Source organism: Sinohyriopsis cumingii, chromosome 8 (assembly GCF_028554795.1).
Source record: "Sinohyriopsis cumingii isolate HCF-2022 chromosome 8, ASM2855479v2, whole genome shotgun sequence".
Lineage (NCBI taxonomy): Eukaryota > Metazoa > Mollusca > Bivalvia > Unionida > Unionidae > Sinohyriopsis > Sinohyriopsis cumingii.
The window spans coordinates 88,308,610-88,331,464 of record NC_142968.1 but is presented as its reverse complement, the minus strand read 5'-3'; the positions used below and the strand labels follow the sequence as shown (position 1 = coordinate 88,331,464).

At 35.0% G+C, this 22,855-nt stretch overlaps 1 protein-coding gene across 7 annotated transcripts in view; it reads right to left on the bottom strand.

Moving 5' to 3' along the window:
- LOC149794094 (phosphatidylinositol 4-phosphate 5-kinase type-1 alpha-like) overlaps positions 1-22,855 on the bottom strand; it is a 153,930-nt gene that overhangs the window by 101,814 nt on the left and 29,261 nt on the right. For 5 of the 7 annotated variants that reach the window (XM_089968053.1, XM_089968052.1, XM_089968057.1 and 2 more), the window contains exons 11-14: positions 15,940-16,054; positions 12,280-12,412; positions 8,889-8,976; positions 2,742-2,795 (exon numbers count right to left, since the gene is read on the bottom strand). In XM_089968053.1, the coding sequence (XP_089824179.1) occupies positions 2,742-2,795; positions 8,889-8,976; positions 12,280-12,412; positions 15,940-16,054 (390 nt within the window). The remainder of the gene's footprint in view (positions 1-2,741; positions 2,796-8,888; positions 8,977-12,279; positions 12,413-15,939; positions 16,055-22,855) is intronic. The other 2 variants (XM_089968056.1, XM_089968058.1) reach the window with 1 other exon arrangement.

Here is a 22,855-nt window from a genome sequence, read left to right as displayed (position 1 = left end):
TAGATCTGAGGCCAAAATGTCTAAAATACTGACACAAAATCGGATTACAACCACGAGAGAATTTTGGGTGGAAAAAAAATTGGGTCCAAAAAATGAGGTTTTTCTCTATGTACTTTGTAGTGCAACTAATCGTCCAGATTATTTGGTATCACTGTAGAGCTACATCTGTCTACCTTTCTATAATACCATCCACTTAAGTGTATTATACGTGACCTTGACTCTACAGAGTTCGGCAGTAGGCTACTATCTCCTGATGCGTAAATGCGGTGTCAGGGGTTAACGAGTTAACAAGGATTTTGGAAATTATTTACAACCACAGGAGAATTTTGGGTGGAAAAAAAAATCTGGTCCAAAAAATGAGGTTTATCTCTATGTACTTTGTATGCAACTAATCATCCAGATTATTTGGTATCACTGTAGAGCTACATCTGTCTACCTTTCTATAATACCATCCACTTTAGTGTATTATACATGACCTTGACTCTACAGAGTTCAGCAGTACGCTACTATCTCCTGATGCGTAAATGCAGTGTCAGGGGTTAATGAGTTAACAAGGATTTTGGAAATTATTTACAAATTGTCAACAAATATCTAAATTTATAATTTATGTGCAATATTGATGCAAATTTGATTAAATATGCAAAGAATATTCAAATTTGGTAACATCCTCAAAATGCAACCATTAACTCATTAACCACTGGAGGTTTTTGTCGTTTTCACCTGACAATGTGAGAAGGAAATACATTTTGGGAGCTATTTCTGAATACATCCTAATGCATCCACATCCAAGAGATTTCCTGTTAACCTAATGCCTAGTTGTGTTAGAAACACCATTTTTCATTGGCTATTTCACTCGTGCATGAGCAGAAGGGTAAAAGTTGGAGTTCTTTTCTTTGTGCTTTACTGACCCATCATTTTCGTATCAAGACCACTCTTTATTCCAATTGCCCACCTTATCCTACTTTTTGTAACAGTTCCCTTGTCTGTGTGCAGTTCAGACCGGTCAGCCTTAGATCTGAGGGAAAAAAGTCTAAAATCCAGACACAAAATCAGATTCTGACCATGGACAAATTTTGGGTGAAAAAAAAAAACATCGGGTCCAAAAACTTATTTGGTATCATTGTAGAGCTACATCTGCCTACCTTTCTATTATACCACCCACTTTATTATATCATACATGACCTTGATGCTACAGAGCTTGGCAGCAGGCTACTACCTTCTGACATGTAAACGTGGCACCAGGGGATAATGAGTTAGTAACGAGTTTTGTTAGTATATTTCCAATAATTTTGTCAAAGAACAAAAGCAATGGTACATAATGGCATTTATGTTGAAATGAGTGCTAATTTTTTTAAATACATAAAATTGTAGTGTTCTTTTTACAACTTGTGTCCCGATGGTCAACAGTGAGGCATTATTTTTACTGGCTGAGATAAGCAGTTATAAACACTCTTCCAGTGGCACCAAGGACATCACACCATGTTAACTAGTATTAACTACACTTCAAATGGCACCAGAGAGATCACACCATGACTGTTAACTTATTAGTATTTACTAAAACTCAGCTGCCTTTTCCTTGTACAGTAGGCAGTCATTTTTAAAAACTAATTTAACTACTATTTTATTTTTCATAAAACTAAATAAGCAATCGGTGTGTTTATTAACATAATTTTAACGGTATTTTATCACAAAATTTACTTCCTAAAATGTGCCCTTAAAAAATACTCCCAATACTATTATACTTTCATTGCAAATGTTTGAAATAAAACCCATCTTAAATCATTATATGAACAAGTAATTTGAAATAAGACTCCTTTAACGCTTGAAATGGACATGTAATTTGAAATTACACTCCTTTACCTCTTGAAATGGACATGTAATTTGAAATAACACTCATTTACCTCTTGAAATGGACATGTAATTTGAAATAACACTCATTTACCTCTTGAAATGGACATGTAATTTGAAATAAGACTCTTTAAAAGCTTGAAATGGACATGTAATTTGAAATAACACTCATTTACCTCTTGAAATGGATTTATCATTTGAAGTACAATGCCTTTAACTCTTGAAATGAAAAAGTAATCTGAAATAAACTTCTAGCTCAAACGGAAATACAAACCATTTTAACTCTTTCAAATGAACATTCCACCATACAGACTATTTAACTGACAATATTCTTAAGTTTCTTTTTTAAAGGTTTAATTTTAATATTAAAGTACAAAATATACTACCTGAAAATTTATATACACTACCTTTGTGAGGTACTTATTTTTATACTGAAATGTCATCGAGTGCTGTAGATCGCATGCATGGAAAGTATATATTTTTGTCAACAAAATAATTTCTATGTTATTGATTAATCTTGTTAAATGGAGAAAACAACCAGTACATGTTCAAGCTGCTAAAATTATAAACTCAATTTACACAATATGCAAAACATTATGGCTATATCTTTGCAATACATATCCAATTAATTTCAGGAAAACTGCTAAACTAACCTGCTTTACAGTATTTATTAAATAAAATTTAAATATTTGTGTTAAGTGCTATTCAACAGGCTAATGAAGAAGCACCTAATCCATATAATCTGCTAGTTTATTTATTAGCATATGCTTGGAATCAAGACTTATTAGCTAATTGGCACAATACAAAATGTAACGCAAGGCACAAGAGATACAAGTGTACATCGATTAGAGGAATTCCTACTGCTCTGCTTTGAAAAATGAAGTCATATTTACCTAGTCCGACCAGTTTACGAAACCGCTGAGAAGCTTTGAAAGTGGGTTGTTCCACTTCATGGTAAAGAAAGCAAATAGAAGAAAAAAAAACATTAAGAGATAAAAGCCACTGGTCTGATGACTTTCCTTATTATTGTGGCAACACTACTGCCTTTATATCATGAAACATGATCAATAATGAATGATTATAGTTTCTTTCGTAGAAATTTATTTAATTATTATATGAAGCAAAAAGAGTTTCATCACTGTATCATCTCATCGTATCAAGTAAAATGAATGGTTTTGCTTTAGACATTCTATGAGGTTCCAAAGAAGACATCTCCCTCAATAACATGCAAGCTCCAAGGTCCATAAACATCAACCTCACTTGCATAGGTAAGACTGCATGTGTGCAAGATAGCAAGGGAGATTCAAAATTCTGGTTAGCAGTTACTGGGGAGAGGGATGGGTGGGCTGCCTGAAACTTCTGTTTATACATGAGAATTATAATTTCCATTGTCCAACACAAATAGTCATCTCATGAACTTTCGTACTCATGAATATCTGAATAAGATGACTGTAGTCAGTAAGTGAATTATATGCTTAATACTGATGAAGCTGACATGCAATACTCAATAATTTGTATATCAGTACAGTTGGAGTTGCTTCCCTTTTAAGGTCACAACATGTGAATCCATTGCAAGCAAACACCAACAAAATTGTGCACAACACTATATTATGCATACTTATAACAAAGATGGCACAATGCATTCAAAAACAAAGAGAAAAGACAATTTGTGAGGGTTTTTTTTGAATCTGCAAGCTTATTTTGAAATGCATCACTGCAAATTTTGAGAATCAATCCAAAGATATGGCACAAGAGTTCTCTGCAGTGTGATTTTAAGAAAAAATTGGGCAGACGCTACACATGTCGATGCCAAAATATCATATAATACCTTAACAGGTAGGAAGAGTTATTTCTGACCGTTCCTTCTCCCTTCAGAAGAAGCCAAACATAACCATTAAGTCCTAACTGGGCAAAGGAACCAATCTTTATCTCCAGCACAGATAATGAATGAGATTTGAGGATCTCAAAAGAACAGAGCTACTGAAAGCCGCCAATTCGAAGAAAGAAAATTAGATTCATAAAGAAACCAGAATCATAATTGTTAAATCTTAAACAACCTTTTCCACTGAAAAGGCATGAAACTTGCTCCTTCTATTTGATGAGGCTAGGGCAAACAGCAAAAGTGTCTTAAGATAAAGGTCACTTGATAGTTCATACATAAGTTCTGACAATGAGATATTGGTAAGCGAGATACATGTCTCTGAGGCTCAACGTATCTGAAGAGATCAAAAGAATGGAGTTCTTACCCAAATGAGTGACCCCTACAAAATTCAAAAGCATTAGAAAGAGACTGCCTTAAAGCCCTTAATACCAACACCAAACATTCCCTCTCCATGAAAAGAAAGACAGGGAAATCTGTAACTGCACTCAAAGTGGAACATGCAGATCAATGCATTTCCTACTGCACCAGTTACAGAGACTTCTTTACTTTGCATCACTGACCTTGGAAGTGGATTGTCTCCTTGACTGGATGATGCACTTGCTCAAAAAACTAATGCTGGCAGATAAATTGCTTGAGATGAGCCAAGCATAAGGGTGGAAAATCTGTGAGCTGTTGTGGAGCAGACACTGACCCATAAGAAATGCTCGAAGCCCAGTAAGAGGTGGATGAGCAGTGTCCAGTCAGGTGATGAAGAGCTGATGGAAGAGCAAGAGTAAAATCACTGCTCTTCCTTCTCAAAAAGGTGCAATTTACTAATCACCTTCATGGGGATACTACCACTGACATGCTGCTGCTCATCCCTAACCAAGAGGTATGACTCACTCACTGGGGTAGAGACTAAGAATCAATCCCTCCTCACCAATGATAACATGGTAGTGAACAACAGCAATTATTTTACCTTAGGTGACCTCCTAACCAAGGAGGCTGCCAAATATTTTTGTTCCACAATGGTATTTTTCTTCCCAAGAAACAGGAAAAGATCCAGATCCTTTCTTGGAACAGAAAGGATCCTCCAGTGAAGATGCAGTTGACGAAGGGTCTTTCTTCCTCCGCTTATATGTGCAGCAACTTTGAACTATGTCCCGTACTTTGATGGAGCAAAGACAACAAATCTGATAGTTTTTGAGAAATAATTCAAAGATTTTCATGCTACTTGTAATGTTGGATATATTTGCTGAAATTAAGGCATTATTTATATAAACTATGAAAATCCTTTACTGAAGAACGCTTTTGTCAAATCTTGTCAAATTCTGGTAAAAATTATTATAATGCATCAGACTGAAAGCCTATCATTCCTGATGCTTTTTTTCCCCCTTAACATTTGTCAAATTCTGTTCCAGTTTTTTTTACAAAAAGTCATTTACCTCATTTTATCCTGATGAGACTCTCTTCATCTGAAATAGGGGTAGTAAACATGTTTTTATGGTTACTTTTGATTGTTATCTAAACCCATTTGTTTCTTATCTAAACCCATTTGTTTCTGAAAGACTAGATATTTTTGATTGGCTATTTTGAATATGCATGTATCGAAGGGTGAAAAATGTGAAAAAAATTGGAAAAATTTGACTTTTGGTTTTTCCTTATTGGACCCATGATTATCACGGCCTGATCCCTTTTTAATCCAAATCCCCAACTTGCCCTATGTTTCACAACTGCATAAGTCTTCAATCACAAATACCTGGGTTGAAATAATCTTTCTCCTTTTCTGTAATGCCACATGCTTTGCTGTGTCGTGAGTAACATTAATATCCCTTCACATATAAATAAGATGGGGAGGGGAAAATTCAAGTTTTTTCTCTTTTTTTAATATTCTGTAACAATATTACCAATAAAAAAATGGAATGCAAATAGAATTGATATTTTACAAAATAACCTATTTCAGGATCTGTAATAACACCAGCCACATTTGATGGTGACTGCTTCATTTTCATATATTTTAACACTCTTCTTGGCAAAATGATGCTATTTGACAGATAATTGGTCAGTGGCTTTATATCAGCAGTTTAAATCATCAAGATCCTGATGCATGAAACACATGATGCACTTTGGATGCTTGGCCATACCACCAGCTTGCTTGACCATGTGACCAGTTGTGCTAATAAAATAAACCAGTCACATTTAACTGCCAAAATAACAACAAAAATGGGGACCCCGAGTGGTCTAAAGCACTGTCACGGATCACTGCCATCTCACCTCTGTCTGCGTGGGTTCAAGTCTCGGGCTCGGTAAATGTGGATATGTGAGAAAGCTTGCTGGTAGCTTCTCATGGGTTGGTGGTTCTTTCCGTGGTTTTCCCGGGTTCTTCCTCCACTATTAATATTGGCCACCATGTATGGCCTATCTTGTGCTGAAAAACGGCGCTAAACCCTATAACAACAAAAATAATAAAAAGTTGTGCAAAAAATGCCTGTCAAGCATCTTTTGGGTAACAGAGACCTTTACCTAATTGTCCAAAAGTCATAAACAAGCAGCCAACATGAATTTGATGAAGGCTGGCTTGATACAACACAAAATACTCTGCAAAACTAACTGCCCATGAATTGTAATGAACTTGACATCTGACCTCTACTAACCAAAACAAACACAACAAAACAAATACAAACTCATTTGTGTCGTCAAGTGCAGCATATCTCCAAGGTTTGTAGAAAGTATATGCAGTACAGCTCAAGTTACTGCAAAAAGAAATTACTTTCCAGGGTAGCAGTGACCTTGATATTTGACCTAATCAAAAGACCTATTTGTATTCCAATGAGCAACTCACAAGTGCGGTGAAAGCATGTTAAGTAGAAGTTATCAAACAGAAAACATTTTGGTTTGGTTGACACTGTGACATTGACCATTGACCATGGATCTTTAAATTGAGAGGCTTTTTATCTTATATGCCATACGACCAGCAAAATATTGTAATCATATGTGAAGGAACACTTAAGTTAGCATATAAACCAAACTGTTAACACAACAAATTGTTAACTGACATATATAAATATAATACCTGCTACCTTGAGGGATGGGGATACATGAGAAGCCTGCATTAGTGAATACCTCCATATAGCCTGCATTAGTGAATACCTCCAAATAAAGGACATTTTTTTGGATGTAAATCACACAAATAGTATTCTACCTTAATTTTCATTTTTAGCAATGCTGTTTATAAGTCATACAAACATAGTTCAAACTGACATCATTTTCACAGGATTAGTAGCATATTTCTTTAAAAACTTTCAAGGTTTTTGCACGGATCAAAATCATGTTTTTCAAGGGGTATTATTACATTAATTTTAAAGGATACATAAATGAAACTATGTAAACACAAGTTGATACTTACTTTTACTCCATACGAGGAACATTCCTTGCAAATTTATTTACAAAAACATGAAGTAAAGAGTATGATCATTGTTATAATTCCCATTAACACTAAACATCCTACATCTAAGCATTAGAATAATGTACTGTCACTGAACGATGTTCATTTTACTCTGTCTACACTACACTATTTACAAAGTTCAAAATATTTTAGAATGAATTTTTCAGTTCTTGTAGCTTGTCATCAAGCTGTTTTTCAAGAGCTTTAAGTTCAGTGATTTTGTCCTTAACACTTTTCCTGAAACTCTCTGATGTGATGATAAAAGAAAATGTTTCTATGCATCTCTGCTTTCAGTGCATAGTCATCAGCAGCAGCTGTCATTTTCTAAATGCCTTTTCAGTACCTGCCTTTCTTCTTCACCCACCCCCATAACACACAAAAAAGTAACCATGATATTTGTTTTTTTTATATTATCACTTATTTAAAAACAGCGTATGGATATTTTAAACAATTTCATATTAAATATATTTTTATTTCTCTCAGCTTAGCTGTAGTCTATATTTTTAGATTCATAGTGATCATTGCACTTATCGTCTGTCCTTTTTCCACTCAACTGAAATACAGAATTGGACTGAACTAATTTCATAATTAAGACTATATACAGTTACTATTTTAAAACTTGAATCTCTGTGCTCACATTATTCTTTCATCAAAAATGATTTCATGTTGAAGTCTTCTTGTTTTGCCTTATTAGCTGCAATTATGAAAGCCTGGTGTTTTTTTTGCCAGCTGCGTGTGACCATAGAGCACTCTCTCCCATTGCATGCAAATCAATATCTTTCTGGCTTAATTGACTTTTCGCAATGCTCTCTGAGAAAGATCTCATAATCAAAACTTTACATTTTTTTTGTCTAGCCAACAAAGTTAGAATCGGCAGCCAGCCATTTCGACTGCGCAGTGGCCAGTTGCGGAAATTTACCTTGCAGCACAAACTTAGTGACTTTGTTTTTCTTCTGTCTTTTCCTTATTTAAATCTGTAAAATTACAACAATTTAATAATTCCTTTCGGTTTCAAGAAATACAAGGCTTTTCAAAGTACCCAGACAACATTTTGAATTTTCAAGGTGTTTTCAAGGTCCCCTATGGACCCTATTTTCAACAAGACCGACACACAAATGTAACAGAATAATATTCACAGAAATATTGCTGTCAATATGGACCCAGACCTCATAATGAAATTTCAATCTTCTGCCATGATTATTCCAAGATGATCTACATTGGACTTCTACACATCTAAGTATAACTACATAAAACGGCAGTGTATTTCAATGACCATATTTCTGTAGCACAAAAAGGGGGACTATCAAATGTGTCTATTGTTCATTTCTTTATCCAATTTAATAGTCCACTAAAGAGACGATATCTACTAACATAAAGACAAATGGGTGGACAATGTAACAGCTATTAATGGCTCTTGCTCACTTGTCATACAAAACTGATAATATTACCACTATAGGATGGATGCAGTTTCATAAAAACAAACAGTTGTCAAGTTATTTCTCTACATGATTGTCCGATTTTAATAACAATAAGTAATAAAGATCAGACAACCATGTAAACAGAAGGAGGACATAATAATAATAATAATAATAAAAAGAAGAAAAAGAATAAATAATAATAATATACATAGGTGCCATACATCTTTCATAAATAAGCGAACTACTGAGACCATGTGTTCAAAGAAAACTATCTGACACACACAAAAATAAATTCTACACTTAGTGACATACTTACGTGATGGAGCTTTTTTAAACACCGTGTTGGCAAAGAATTTTTGAAATCGTTCAGCATAATAGCTTGGTCGGGTTACAGAAATAGTGTTCTGAAAGATGAGAATAGGAAACTCTATGAAACAATGTCTTACCCTAATATTTTAATATTGTTATTAAATGTGTGCTTCCCTGTTGGCCTTGTTGTAGTTTTACGGTCAATTGTGTTGGCCAGTCTGGGTGTATTTGCCCTTGGTAACAACCTACACAACCAGTATGGCCCCAAGATGACTGAGCAAGGACCAATAACAAGGCCAGAAAAAAGCACCCAATCATTGAAATTTCTATTCATCAATTTATTACAGTCAAACATGCCTAAAGTGGCCGCCTATGAGAAAAGGCCAAACCAGCCTTTGTACTTAGTATGGATACACCTGGTTTTTGACTTCAGAAAGCTGGTGAAAATCATATACAAGACATTCACATATATCCTACTTTAATGTAAATACATCATTTTAGCACCGTGTTACTGGTGTAATACATTGAAAACTGCCTGTACACCCTTATTTAATATAAAGACATCATTTTAGCACCATGTTACTTGTGTAATACATTGAAAACAGCCTGTATACCCTTATTTCATGTAAATACATCATTTTAGCACCGTGTTACTGGTGTAATACATTGAAAACTGCCTGTACACCCTTATTTCATGTAAATACATCTTTTTAGCACCGTGTTACTGGTGTAATACATTGAAAACTGCCTGTACACCCTTATTTCATGTAAATACATCATTTTAGCACTGTGTTACTGGTGTAATACATTGAAAACTGCCTGTACACCCTTATTTAATATAAAGACATCATTTTAGCACCGTGTTACTGGTGTAATACATTGAAAACTGCCTGTACACCCTTATTTAATATAAAGACATCATTTTAGCACCATGTTACTTGTGTAATACATTGAAAACAGCCTGTATACCCTTATTTCATGTAAATACATCCTTTTAGCACTGTGTTACTGGTGTAATACATTGAAAACAGCCTGTACATCCTTATTTCATGTAAATACATCCTTTTAGCACTGTGTTACTGGTGTAATACATTGAAAACAGCCTGTACACCCTTATTTCATGTAAATACATCCTTTTAGCACTGTGTTACTGGTGTAATACATTGAAAACAGCCTGTACATCCTTATTTCATGTAAATACATCATTTTAGCACCGTGTTACTGGTGTAATACATTGAAAACAGCCTGTATACCCTTATTTCATGTAAATACATCCTTTTAGCACTGTGTTACTGGTGTAATACATTGAAAACAGCCTGTACATCCTTATTTCATGTAAATACATCATTTTAGCACCGTGTTACTGGTGTAATACATTGAAAACAGCCTGTACATCCTTATTTCATGTAAATACATCATTTTAGCACCGTGTTACTGGTGTAATACATTGAAAACTGCCTGTACACCCTTATTTCATGTAAATACATCCTTTTAGCACTGTGTTACTGGTGTAATACATTGAAAACAGCCTGTACATCCTTATTTCATGTAAATACATCCTTTTAGCACCATGTTACTGGTGTAATACATTGAAAACTGCCTGTACACCCTTATTTAATATAAAGACATCATTTTAGCACCGTGTTACTGGTGTAATACATTGAAAACAGCCTGTACACCCTTATTTCATGTAAATACATCCTTTTAGCACCATGTTACTGGTGTAATACATTGAAAACAGCCTGTACACCCTTATTTCATGTAAATACATCATTTTAGCACCATGTTACTGGTGTAATACATTGAAAACTGCCTGTACACCCTTATTTAATACAAAGACATCATTTTAGCACCGTGTTACTGGTGTAATACATTGAAAACAGCCTGTACACCCTTATTTCATGTAAATACATCCTTTTAGCACCATGTTACTGGTGTAATACATTGAAAACAGCCTGTACACCCTTATTTCATGTAAATACATCCTTTTAGCACCATGTTACTGGTGTAATACATTGAAAACAGCCTGTACATCCTTATTTCATGTAAATACATCCTTTTAGCACCATGTTACTGGTGTAATACATTGAAAACAGCCTGTACACCCTTATTTCATGTAAATACATCCTTTTAGCACCATGTTACTGGTGTAATACATTGAAAACAGCCTGTACACCCTTATTTCATGTAAATACATCATTTTAGCACCATGTTACTGGTGTAATACATTGAAAACAGCCTGTACATCCTTATTTCATGTAAATACATCATTTTAGCACCGTGTTACTGGTGTAATACATTGAAAACAGCCTGTATACCCTTATTTCATGTAAATACATCATTTTAGCACCGTGTTACTGGTGTAATACATTGAAAACAGCCTGTACACCCTTATTTAATATAAATACATCATTCTAGCACCATGTTACTTGTGTAATACATTGAAAACAGCCTGTACATCCTTATTTCATGTAAATACATCATTCTAGCACTGTGTTATTTGTGTAATACATTGAAAACAGCCAAACCCACGCCATGGTCATAGTGAAGATTGTTTTGTTTATATGGTGGAGAACTTACAAAGATGTATTCATTTAAAAATTTCATAACTCTATGAAGACTAGTGTATGAGAAATGGAGTACAATGCAAATATTAACCACCAAAGTCTGTGAAGCCATGAAATATATGTTATAGGCCATATTCCTTTAGAGTGTGTCTGAATAGGATTTTTAATGTAGCTTTAACAATTTTTCAATCATATCGCTACAATGTCTGGTGTGACAGTTTATAGTGATGTTTAGCACATGGGCATCATGTCGCAGATATGTAGCATTATGTCCCATGCAGTCACATTATCCTGACACCAGGCCGACCAGTCCTAGCACTAACCTCTTAATGCTGAGTGCCAAGAGAGGCAGCTGCTAGTACCATATTTATGTCTTTAGTATGTTCTAAAAACAAATAGGCTTCCTTTTTTTGTACAACACAGGTGCGTTCACTTCAAAATTAAAAAATCTTAGTCCAAAAAGTTCAACAATGTACAAAAATTTGAAACATAGCTATAATGGCAAGAAAATCTATTCAGGTTATTGACATTTGAATACAAATATGCTGAAGAAAATTTATTTGTCTACATTGGGCGACGTTTTTCTTCACAATCTGGCTTTAAAAGCTTCTTGGGATGGATGGATATCATGAAGTCACATGCCCAAGATGACCCTTCTGCAAGGGCATATTAGGTGACAAAATTATGTACAGCATCAAGTATAAGTCTGTCACCTACTCTTGCATATATGTAAGAATAGGGTTACAGTTGCCAACACAACAATGTTATCCTGACATTACAGAAGTTAGGTAGTCACATGGTAAGACCTAGACAGTGTAGACAATAACTTACTGCATCAATAACAATAGATTTTAGGCCATGTTCCATCTTCTTTCTCAGCCTGTAACACTGCAATATATCAATGATACCGAGATATATCATCAGTCTTTCTCCTTTTCCATTCTTACAAGGAATCCCACCAGGTCTGAAAGAAAGAGTTTACATAGTAATACAGGAGTTGGAGTACAAACAATGAAACAGTTCATTTGACCAAATCTTCATTTTGTTTGCATTCCATTCATGCTTATATTTCAATCATCATCTTATTTTTGTTTATGATTTCATAAATTCATGTTGAGCTTGAATTCCTCACTACCTTCGTCACCTATTCTCAATTTTGCTCATTCGAAATAAAACAGAAATTCATTTACTAAAGTCAGATTTATAGCTTTTTTGAGAGAACTATAGTTTTTATATCTCACCTTGTTAAAAGTGTGCTTTAATGAAATAGCAAATGTATAAAATACAACATATACCACTTAATTTAATATAAATTATTCATATATAACCACATATGTGATAAGTTAATATTGTATTCTTATCTCTTTTCTAGGTGCTAGTCCACAGTCCAAGCTGAATATTCACTCTGCCAAAGTTAATTATAGGTCTAATACACAAAAAAAATGATCCCAGTTAGATATCTCTGTCAACTTCACTCTTTCACAATATTGCAATTTTTGGACTTGAGCTAAGACTGAAATGGCACAGTGGTGGGAGGGAGGAGGGATTTGGCAACATGGCTGTTTAAACATAACATAATTCAAATTAGCTTGACCAGATCTTTTGCATTAATGCATTACTGAATTTTCCAGTCTATGAAGACACTGGCTGACAGACTAAAGCTGTTTAGTGATCTTACAATTTATTGTCAATAGAGTGCACAACTGCAAAATGGAGATTATCCTGACAACTTGTTGGGTTGACATGACTGCAAACTAGAGGATATATTGACAACATGTTGGGTTGACACATCTGCAAACTGGAGGACATCTTGACAACTTGTTGTGCTGACACAACTGACCCTAACTGGTAAATGCCTCAACTCTGGTGTGACACTGAACAAAGGTGGAATCAATAGAAAGTGTAATGAGACCACCAGAAGGTGGCTTTCATTACAGTAACCAGAGAAGAAGGATTAAAAAAAGGCCCAAAATGCACTAATAGCCTCAACCTCATGGACTTTGATTCTCTGAAAGATCTCTCTGAGTGAATGATTTTTAATCTCTTCTGAAAGAAACAATCAACCACAAAATGGTGGTTACCATATCATCAGCAGTGATGAAGAAAATGCACTTTTTCACTGTTTATTTTCCCTTTTGATCTGGCCAAACAGAAATAAGAAGCTTTAACCAGGCAAAGGAGTATATCTTGATCATCTCCAGCATAGGTATGATTGAAGAACACTGCATGAAGGTGGAGATTTAAGAATTGGAGGGACCCTTTTCACTGACACAGCAGACCCTTCCTTATTTGAAAATACCCTGCGACCATCTACCAACAGGCTAAGAAGGATGCTGAATCATGAATTCTGGGCCACAGGGGAAATACCAGTATGAACCATGACGTCGAAGTCCTAGGAGGATCATTCTGAAAAGTTGTAAAGGTGTAAGCGAACAGACAGTCCCACTACAGACTCAAGGCATATACTGCCCATATCCTCTGGTCTTGAACTGTGCAACTTAAAAACAGAGCTTTCTATTCAGCCTCATAGCAAAAAAGTCTATAAATAACCCCCACCCCATCCCAACACCATTCTGTGAGGCCCACCCTGATTCTGTCTGGACAGATTGTCTGCCGGGATATTCCTCTTTCCTGGAATGTGGTATACTCATCTCCAGACTATCCAGTGGAAGAGGTTCATGACTTCCAAGCAAAGAGAAGTGGCATGAGTATCCCATGGACTTCTAAGATACACACTGAATCAACACATTGTCCATAGGAACATTTCTGGGTTGTTGAAAGGAAGGAAGATTCTTCCCAAACGTCTGCATGTCAGGATGCTTGTGCTAAGTTTGGCCAAATGGTATCAGCAATTTTGGAGATAAAAATTTATAAAAGAATTTCTTAGTTTTCATATCAGCCACAGTGAACATATCAGGAGTCATTTGCATAAACTTTTCAGTGTGTGTGATTTGGATTATTAATGTAGCTTTACCAATTTTTTAATCATATTGCTATGATGTCTGCAGTGTGGCAGTTTATAGTGAAGTCTAGCACCAGGGCATCATGCTGCAGACATAGCAGTCACATTATCCTGACATCAGGCTGACCAGTCATAACACTAACCTCTTAATGTTGAGCGCCTAGCGAGGCAGTTGTTGGTACCATTTTATAAGTCTCTGGTATAACTCGGCTGGGATTCAAACCTGTGACCTTCCAAGGCAGACACTCTAACCAGTAGGCCACCAGAGCGGTCTAACACCAGTGCAGAAACTTTGAAACCCAAATACATGGGTCAGATGACCAGAAGAGCTAAACATTTTCAAAAGGGACCAAACATTATTTCAACTGACTTTCTCAGAGTTGACATAAGAAAATCTCTTTCTCAAAATTGGAACTTTTTAATTCTATGACTGCTGATGCAACCCATACTGATCCTTGTACCTTAACAAAAGATTGTGCCTTCATACTGCCAAGATACAAAAACAGGCTGGTAGGTTTAACCTACCTTGTCCTTGTACCTTAACTAAAACCTGGGCCTTCATACTGCAAAGATACAAAAACAGGCTGGTAGGTTTAGCCTACCTGGTCCTTGTACCATAACTAAAACCTGGGCCTTCATACTGCAAAGATATAAAAACAGGCTGGTAGGTTTAGCCTACCTGGTCCTTGTACCTTAACTAAAACCTGGGCCTTCATACTGCAAAGATACAAAAACAGGCTGGTAGGTTTAGCCTACCTGATCCTTGTACCTTAACTAAAACCTGGGCCTTCATACTGAAAAGATACAAAAACAGGCTGGTAGGTTTAGCCTACCTGGTCCTTGTACCTTAACTAAAACCTGGGCCTTCATACTGCAAAGATACAAAAACAGGCTGGTAGGTTTAGCCTACCTGATCCTTGTACCTTAACTAAAACCTAAGCCTTCATACTGCAAAGATACAAAAACTAGCTGGTAGGTTTAGCCTACCTGGTCCTTGTACCTTAACTAAAACCTGGGCCTTCATACTGAAAAGATACAAAAACAGGCTGGTAGGTTTAGCCTACCTGGTCCTTGTACCTTAACTAAAACCTGGGCCTTCATACTGCAAAGATACAAAAACAGGCTGGTAGGTTTAGCCTACCTGATCCTTGTACCTTAACTAAAACCTGGGCCTTCATACTGAAAAGATACAAAAACAGGCTGTTAGGTTTAGCCTACCTGGTCCTTGTACCTTAACTAAAACCTGGGCCTTCATACTGCAAAGATACAAAAACAGGCTGGTAGGTTTAGCCTACCTGGTACTTGTAGCTTAACTAAAACCTGGGCCATCATACTGCCAAGATACAAAAACAGGCTGGTAGGTTTAGCCTACCTGGTCCTTGTACCTTAACTAAAACCTTGGCCTTCATACAGCAAAGATACAAAACAGGCTGGTAGGTTTAGTCTACCTATCTGAATATGATGCTGCTTCTGGAATAAGATGGTTAAAGACACCACAGAAACACAAAAAATCAAATCAACCAACTCACAGAATGTCGTCACTGTCAAATTCTATAGACTCCTGGTTCTTGGCATGTATTGATTCCATTGGAGTTGAATAAATAAATTTTGTTCGAAGAGACTTCCCACGGGACAAACCAGAACCTGCAGGGGAAAAAAATCATTAAAATTTTAAATCAAACTGGATATTTGGCAAAATCAAGTGTAAAAGTGTTAATGATGCAATTTATTGCATAGAGAATCAACACTCACCTGCACTCTTAGCGTCAATAAAACAGCAAATTAGGCAAGAAGAATGCCAAATGTTTTGTGACCCTGGAATCATCTATAGTAAAGGTAAATTTTCTTTTTAGCTATGATACTAAAATGCAACAAAGTAACAATTATAAAGAACTTGGTGACAGACTGTAGAGCATTATCATTCACATCAACTATAATAAATATGGCCTCTCAACACAAAACAAATCAAATGCATGAGAAATTTGTTCTTTTTTTAATTAATGCTCACACAAAACCTCAACAGGAAATGTACAGGTTTATATTTCAGCATGTTCTTGACATCACCTTTACTGGTGAAATCCAAGGAGAAACAAGTTTAAATTATCTCCATTGAAAACTTCACTGCAATTGTGAATTATCACATGTCACATATTTAAAAATCTTCAGTACCACTGATCCTATATACTGATCAAACTATTCTAAATGCAAATAAAAATTCTTATGTGCATTGTTCCCCAAACCCAATATTAGCAATCAGTGCTGTATATGGATGAACTTCTCATCTGACAAACTTATTCAAGCATCATGATTTACTAATAAGAGTGTTACATAAGGACCCTATATACCTCTATCACCTTATTAAACACAATCGCTATTGTTTGAAATATGGGAAGACAGTGTTTTATACCTTTAGTAATGCTTACATAATCACATTTTCTATTGATGTGTGTCTGCCATATACACAATCATGTGATATATTTATTTGTCAATGGGATTTTTGACCAAAGAGTGAAAATGGAATTAGCAGCTAGAATATGCAAACACAAATAACAGATGCAAAAAGAAAAGGCTAAATAAATAAAATAAACCTTTAAAGATAGGTGCTTTACACTGTGCAATTTTGAGGTAAATAAAAATATTTTCAATATAACCAACAAAATTCACAGAAAATGAGCAGTTCTGTGAATTAACCATTTTCCATGATTTCTGAAAACCTGCCACTCACATAGAATTAATGATAGAGAATGCATTCCATGAGCCACTTAGAATCAATACATACACTTGAAAAGTTGTCAAGATGAATAATTACTGTTGCAATTTTATATTATTTTCTACAAAGTCAACATATCATATCACAAAGAAACAAACAAGGTACACAAAATTAAAGCCAATACACATCAAATAGTAAGACACAACCAGAAAATGCATGTTGGAAATATAACAACACAAATGTAAGAGATATATACATGAACAACCTCTTTAAGAAAGCATTCCTATAAGACACTGTCTTGAGAAATGACATCATGTACAGTCTGTTTCCATTGACCCTGCTGATGTCATCATTTCTGTATACTCTTGAGGTGATGATTCTAACATGACATTAAGTCTTTCTTTCACAATTTCACACCTTTTGTAGATCTCCATTTTCATTACAAGATTTGTTATACAATGCACAATAGAATAAACCAGTCGCACTGCAGTTGAAAATATTCTGAGAGGACGTTCTGACATGACGTCATGGATGCAACCATGGGCATCCTCTACTAACCTCATATCCAGACTAGTAATGACCCCAAACTCTGATATTCGTTTCCATGGAATAATGAACTCTTAATTTATCTAGCCAACTAGATGACACCTTTAAATCAGGAATGACCAAATGAGATGCTAACTGAGGTAGTTTCCACTCACATCTTCATGTTTTAGAATGTAAGAGACTGTAGATTTTATGACACCAGAAAGCTATCACAAGTTTCTTTTGGGACAGCTTAGGATTTGCTTCCTGCTTTGTATCATAGTGACTGTCTTTAAAAGTCAGTTCGACACATAGCTGTTCAGTGAATATGCAACGACAGTACAATCAATGCATTTTTTAAATGACCCGATTGTAATTATGCTGTACTACTTACTGTACATATATGCAGGAGTTCTTTCAACAAAAGGAATCTTTTATTTATTTAATACAACTACTGTGATGGTTTTAATTCATAAACAAACAATCCACATTGAGGCCATTTATTTTACACCTATATTAAATAGCTTTGTTTGGCAGACCACTCATGTACAAATAATCAACCATTATACCAAAATTAACATGACAGCGTGCATCAGATTTTAAAGTTTACATGAGACTTCAATTATTGTATTAACAGGTTGACAGATCTCATGGCATGATGCTTACAAAGAGCACGGAATGGGCATTAAGTTTGTGGAGGCAAATTAACATTAAATTTGCAAGAATGTTTCAAAGAATCTCTCTGGTATCCTGAATTTTCAGGTTTAAGATTACTGAGGTTTTCATTACAAAGAATTCATAAGAAAAAAGTTCATTCCAAATCAAAATGGCTGCTTTATAAAAAAATTCAAGATTGGAGAAGATCAGTTTTCATACATTTCTTAAATTTTTATGAAAATACTGTATACAAAACCACAAAAACCTATACCCAGAAAATTAATGCATTCAGTGTATGTGAATAACCCAAGAAGTTTTCATAACTGTTCAGACCATGTCATGTCAACTTTTATAATTTGGAACAGAAAGATTTTTTCCATCACTTTTAGGTGCATTTAAACAGATGCAAACTTAATCAAACATTTGGTGTGAACATATATCTATAGAAGCATTAGTGATATGTCATATTTCAAACATCCCTAATGACTACAATTTGCTCCAAAGAGATATGTAAAGACATAAAGTTGACTAACAAAAGCAACAACTTCAACCAAAATGGAGTTGTGGAAACAAAACCAATCAAATATAAATTTAGATCTATGAAATAATTTTGAGATCAAATTATATCAGAATATGCTGAATGATTCTTGACCTATTCTGATTGCAAGCAACATTCAAAATTTTCATTTGAAGACAAGAATTTGCTTAACATGAGGCATATCTAAGACCAAAACAGAATACTAGACAAGTCTAATAAAAAAAAAGAGCTTTTGTAACTCTATGAGACAATGTTCATATCAAACTGCATTAGAATTTGCTGAATGGTTCTTGATCTATGAAGGTTAAAGAAACATAATATATGAAGATATTAAGGTAACTGTCAAGAGCCATAACCCTATTGGAACTGATACCAAAACCAAACAAAATGCTACATCTTGGTCTTTCAGACAACATTTAGACCAAACTGCATCAGAATGTGTTGAATAGTTCTTGACCTATGCTGGATACAAGCAACATTTCATATGAGTCAATTGTCAAGGGTGATAACTCAATCCAAAATGCAACTGACAAGATAAAACCAATAAAAAGCACATTTAAGTATGTGGGACAATGTTTGTACCAATCACCTCTGAACAGCTGAATGGTTCTTAAGCTGTGCCAGTTAAAAGCACCATCTCATATGACAATATAAAGTTAATTTGTATTTGGAGTACTCATGACAAAACCATAAAAGAAACATCTCAAGTCTAGGGACCATGTACACAACAAAGTGCATCAGAAATATGTTGATTGCTCCTGAGCTATGCCAGTTATAAGGATTTGCTGTTGAGCTGATTTAACATGGATAAACAGTATCAACTTTTAAAAAAACAATTCTGAAAGGCACATCTATATGTAATAAGCCCCTTTTGGATCATCAGAGTAGAGACAGTTCTACCTATTCATTACTGCAACAATTAATTTAAATGTAAACCACTATTTGTTACTGTTGTTGTCTGTGTGCATTTAGTATTTTGGTGTTGCAGATTCAGCACAGTGGTGTCCAATGTCCATATACATATTCTAGTGTAGGGCAAGAGAGTATTACATGAGTCGCTTTCACTGCACGTACCTAACATGCAATCGCCAATTACATTAACAAGTTCCCTGTTCCATTATTCACTTTTCCAACAATTCTCCAGGATTTAACTTTTCTGGGTGCAAAACGTTACTCAATACTTTGTAAATGGCATCAAAGAAAATAACTACTGTACATCAGAATATTAAACAGTGCTGCTAAATTATTTGCAATTACATTGTGGGAATTTTTTTAATAATTCTGACATCATTTTGTGAAATGTCCATGTGTGATAGATTCATTTACTTTAAATTATTGACATTTTTCATGTGTATATGTTCCAGGTCTTCTTCTTCTGGTGATTTATTTAGTCAGCATCAAGTCTACAGAAACGAACTGTTATTTCTCCCATATACCTGTTACAGGCTTGCAATGGTGCCCACCATGGGACACGAATGGCTTGCATAAACATAAAAGGAGATAATTTCTAAAACCAATCTTATTAAGTGCCAAAAATATAAAATTTAAATAGAGATTTTGAAGTTACAATGGTTTGAATTTGTATATGTTAAGGTCACAATAAAGAAAGTGTCAGTACTGGTTCAACAAGCCAGGTGATAAGTTTCCAGGCTGACTATTTTGTAACACTCAGAAAGATGCAGCCAGTGGTCAGCAGATCATTGTTAGTGGCAAAGTTGTTGTATTTGACAACACGAGTGAAGGCAGAGATTCATCAATTCACCTACCAAAATACCATCCAAATATGTCTACGGGTTGCAGAGCTATGATGGTTACAATTCGTATGAATGGGCAGATACAAAGAAATGGTGATCACTATACTTTTTCTAAGCCTTGATGCAGAGCTATAATCAATTACCATAAACAAAAATGATTTTGGTCTTCCATAAAAAAAAGCTGACAAATATTTAAGGGGCATTTGGGGGTCCGCCCCCAACAAGGTCTCAAGGGGCAGTACCACCAATCCGGGGTCCAGGTGGCCAAAGCTCCCCGACCAAAAACGCATTTTACACTCATACAAATCTGCTCCTGGTGCAACTTATGATCATAAAAAACCCAAAATAATCATTTGAAAACCCCAAAATAATCATTTGAAAAACTAATAAACTTACCAAAAATGTTCAACTTTATTTCCATAATTTCACAATATTTATAGTCACATGAATTTGTTCTCCAATACTATTGATGCTGAAGTTATTTCATGTGCATGTCAGTGTTCACATCATAATTAAGTCACAATAATATGTCAATTTTTGCAACCAATATAATATACTTCTCTCTTTCATAACAGATCTGTAAAATAAACACCCAAGTACATCACCTATATACAAATAATCCAATAAATTCACTTGTCTTTTTCTCCAATGGACACAACATGTTGATTTGCCAGTTGAGTTCTTTTTGAGGCTTTGGCAAAGATTTCTTTAGCCTTCCTTTTTATCACCACTGACTTTTTGGCTCAATGTGCAATTGTTTCTTTTCCTTCTCAATGAGAACTTTTTCCCTTCAAGCTGGTGCTTGTATTAGTGACATGCAGTGCACATATTCTGACAGAGGGCTACATCTGTTCTCTCATGCAAGAAATCTTTCTTCGTATAGCAATTAACTGCACTTTTACCAGAAGCCTTCTGAGCTTCTTTTGTAGGTGCTGTTTCAAACTCTTCCAACCATGGTTACCATAATTCTGATATTTCTTGCAGAGGTTACAAATTGCCAGTCCTCTAGCATTCAGTTTTGTTATAAACTGACCAAATAAATTTCCATCAACGTTTCGCTCCAGCCATTCACATTTCCATACGTTTTTTAAAATTTTCATATCATGCTCTCTCTCCCTCTCAACATCTCGAGACACCATGTTTTGCAAGCATGCTTCTTCTATCCATTGCCATCAGTTTCAATTACACGAAGATTCACTGGATGAATTTAAACCTTTGACCAATCAGAATATTCATTATGAGAGTCGTGTGCTAACTAATATATGGAACAAATAATTTAGAAGGGTCGTTTTGATATGGTACCGGACAGACCATTTTCAAAAAACGGATCAAAGATAATATAAAAAGTGAACTAGATCAAGAAAAATCGGACTCAAGTCAGGAGAAAAGTGGAAATCTGCATTAAAACAGAAAAATCATGTCTGCATAAATACTCAATTATAAGTCAAGTCCAACTGCAAACTGCACAGACCCTGCAGTTTCTTAGAAGTAATCACTAGAACAAACAACATATACAATTGTCTGCAGGTAAATTATGCTATAGCAGATCAGGATCTTTATTGTTTGCATTTTGACTCGACTTATAAGCAAGTACATCTGGTACAATACAAAACAGAATTTGTGTCAGCAGAATGTACAAAGCTTAATATTAATACTGGTGACTGACAGCATCCATATCTATGTCACAGCAACAACCCACCACCATATAATGAATTTTATTACATAATAAAGATTAATAGGTTAATAATTGGTGACGAATTTCAACAGTGAAATACTGAGTGCAAGACCAAACAGAGAAATGATTTCCTGACCAGGAAGTCAGACCAAGGATGGTTCTATTCAGCTATACATCTACCACGTATGGGAAATTTCACCAACATATAAATATTTGGGAATTTCCAATTTAAAACAGTCCCACAAGATTTAATTTGTTCTAATTTAAAAATACAATGCAATGAAGTTGTTATATTTACAGTATCTGAAATCAGACAGAACAGTCTGGTGTATAATAAACTGCATTCAAAATCAAAAACTGAGCATGACTTTTGTTGGGACTCATAAAACCTCCAAATATTCAGGATGCTTGAACAGAAAACTTTACATGCATAGTTTAAATTGTAATATCTGTAAATGTCAGGCACAAACTGGTACTAGGTGCAATTTAACAACAAAATCCAATGAACTTTAACCCAAATCACATTAATTGAAACACTTTCAATAAATTCAAGCTAAGGAACATCCAAACATACACATAGTTTGAT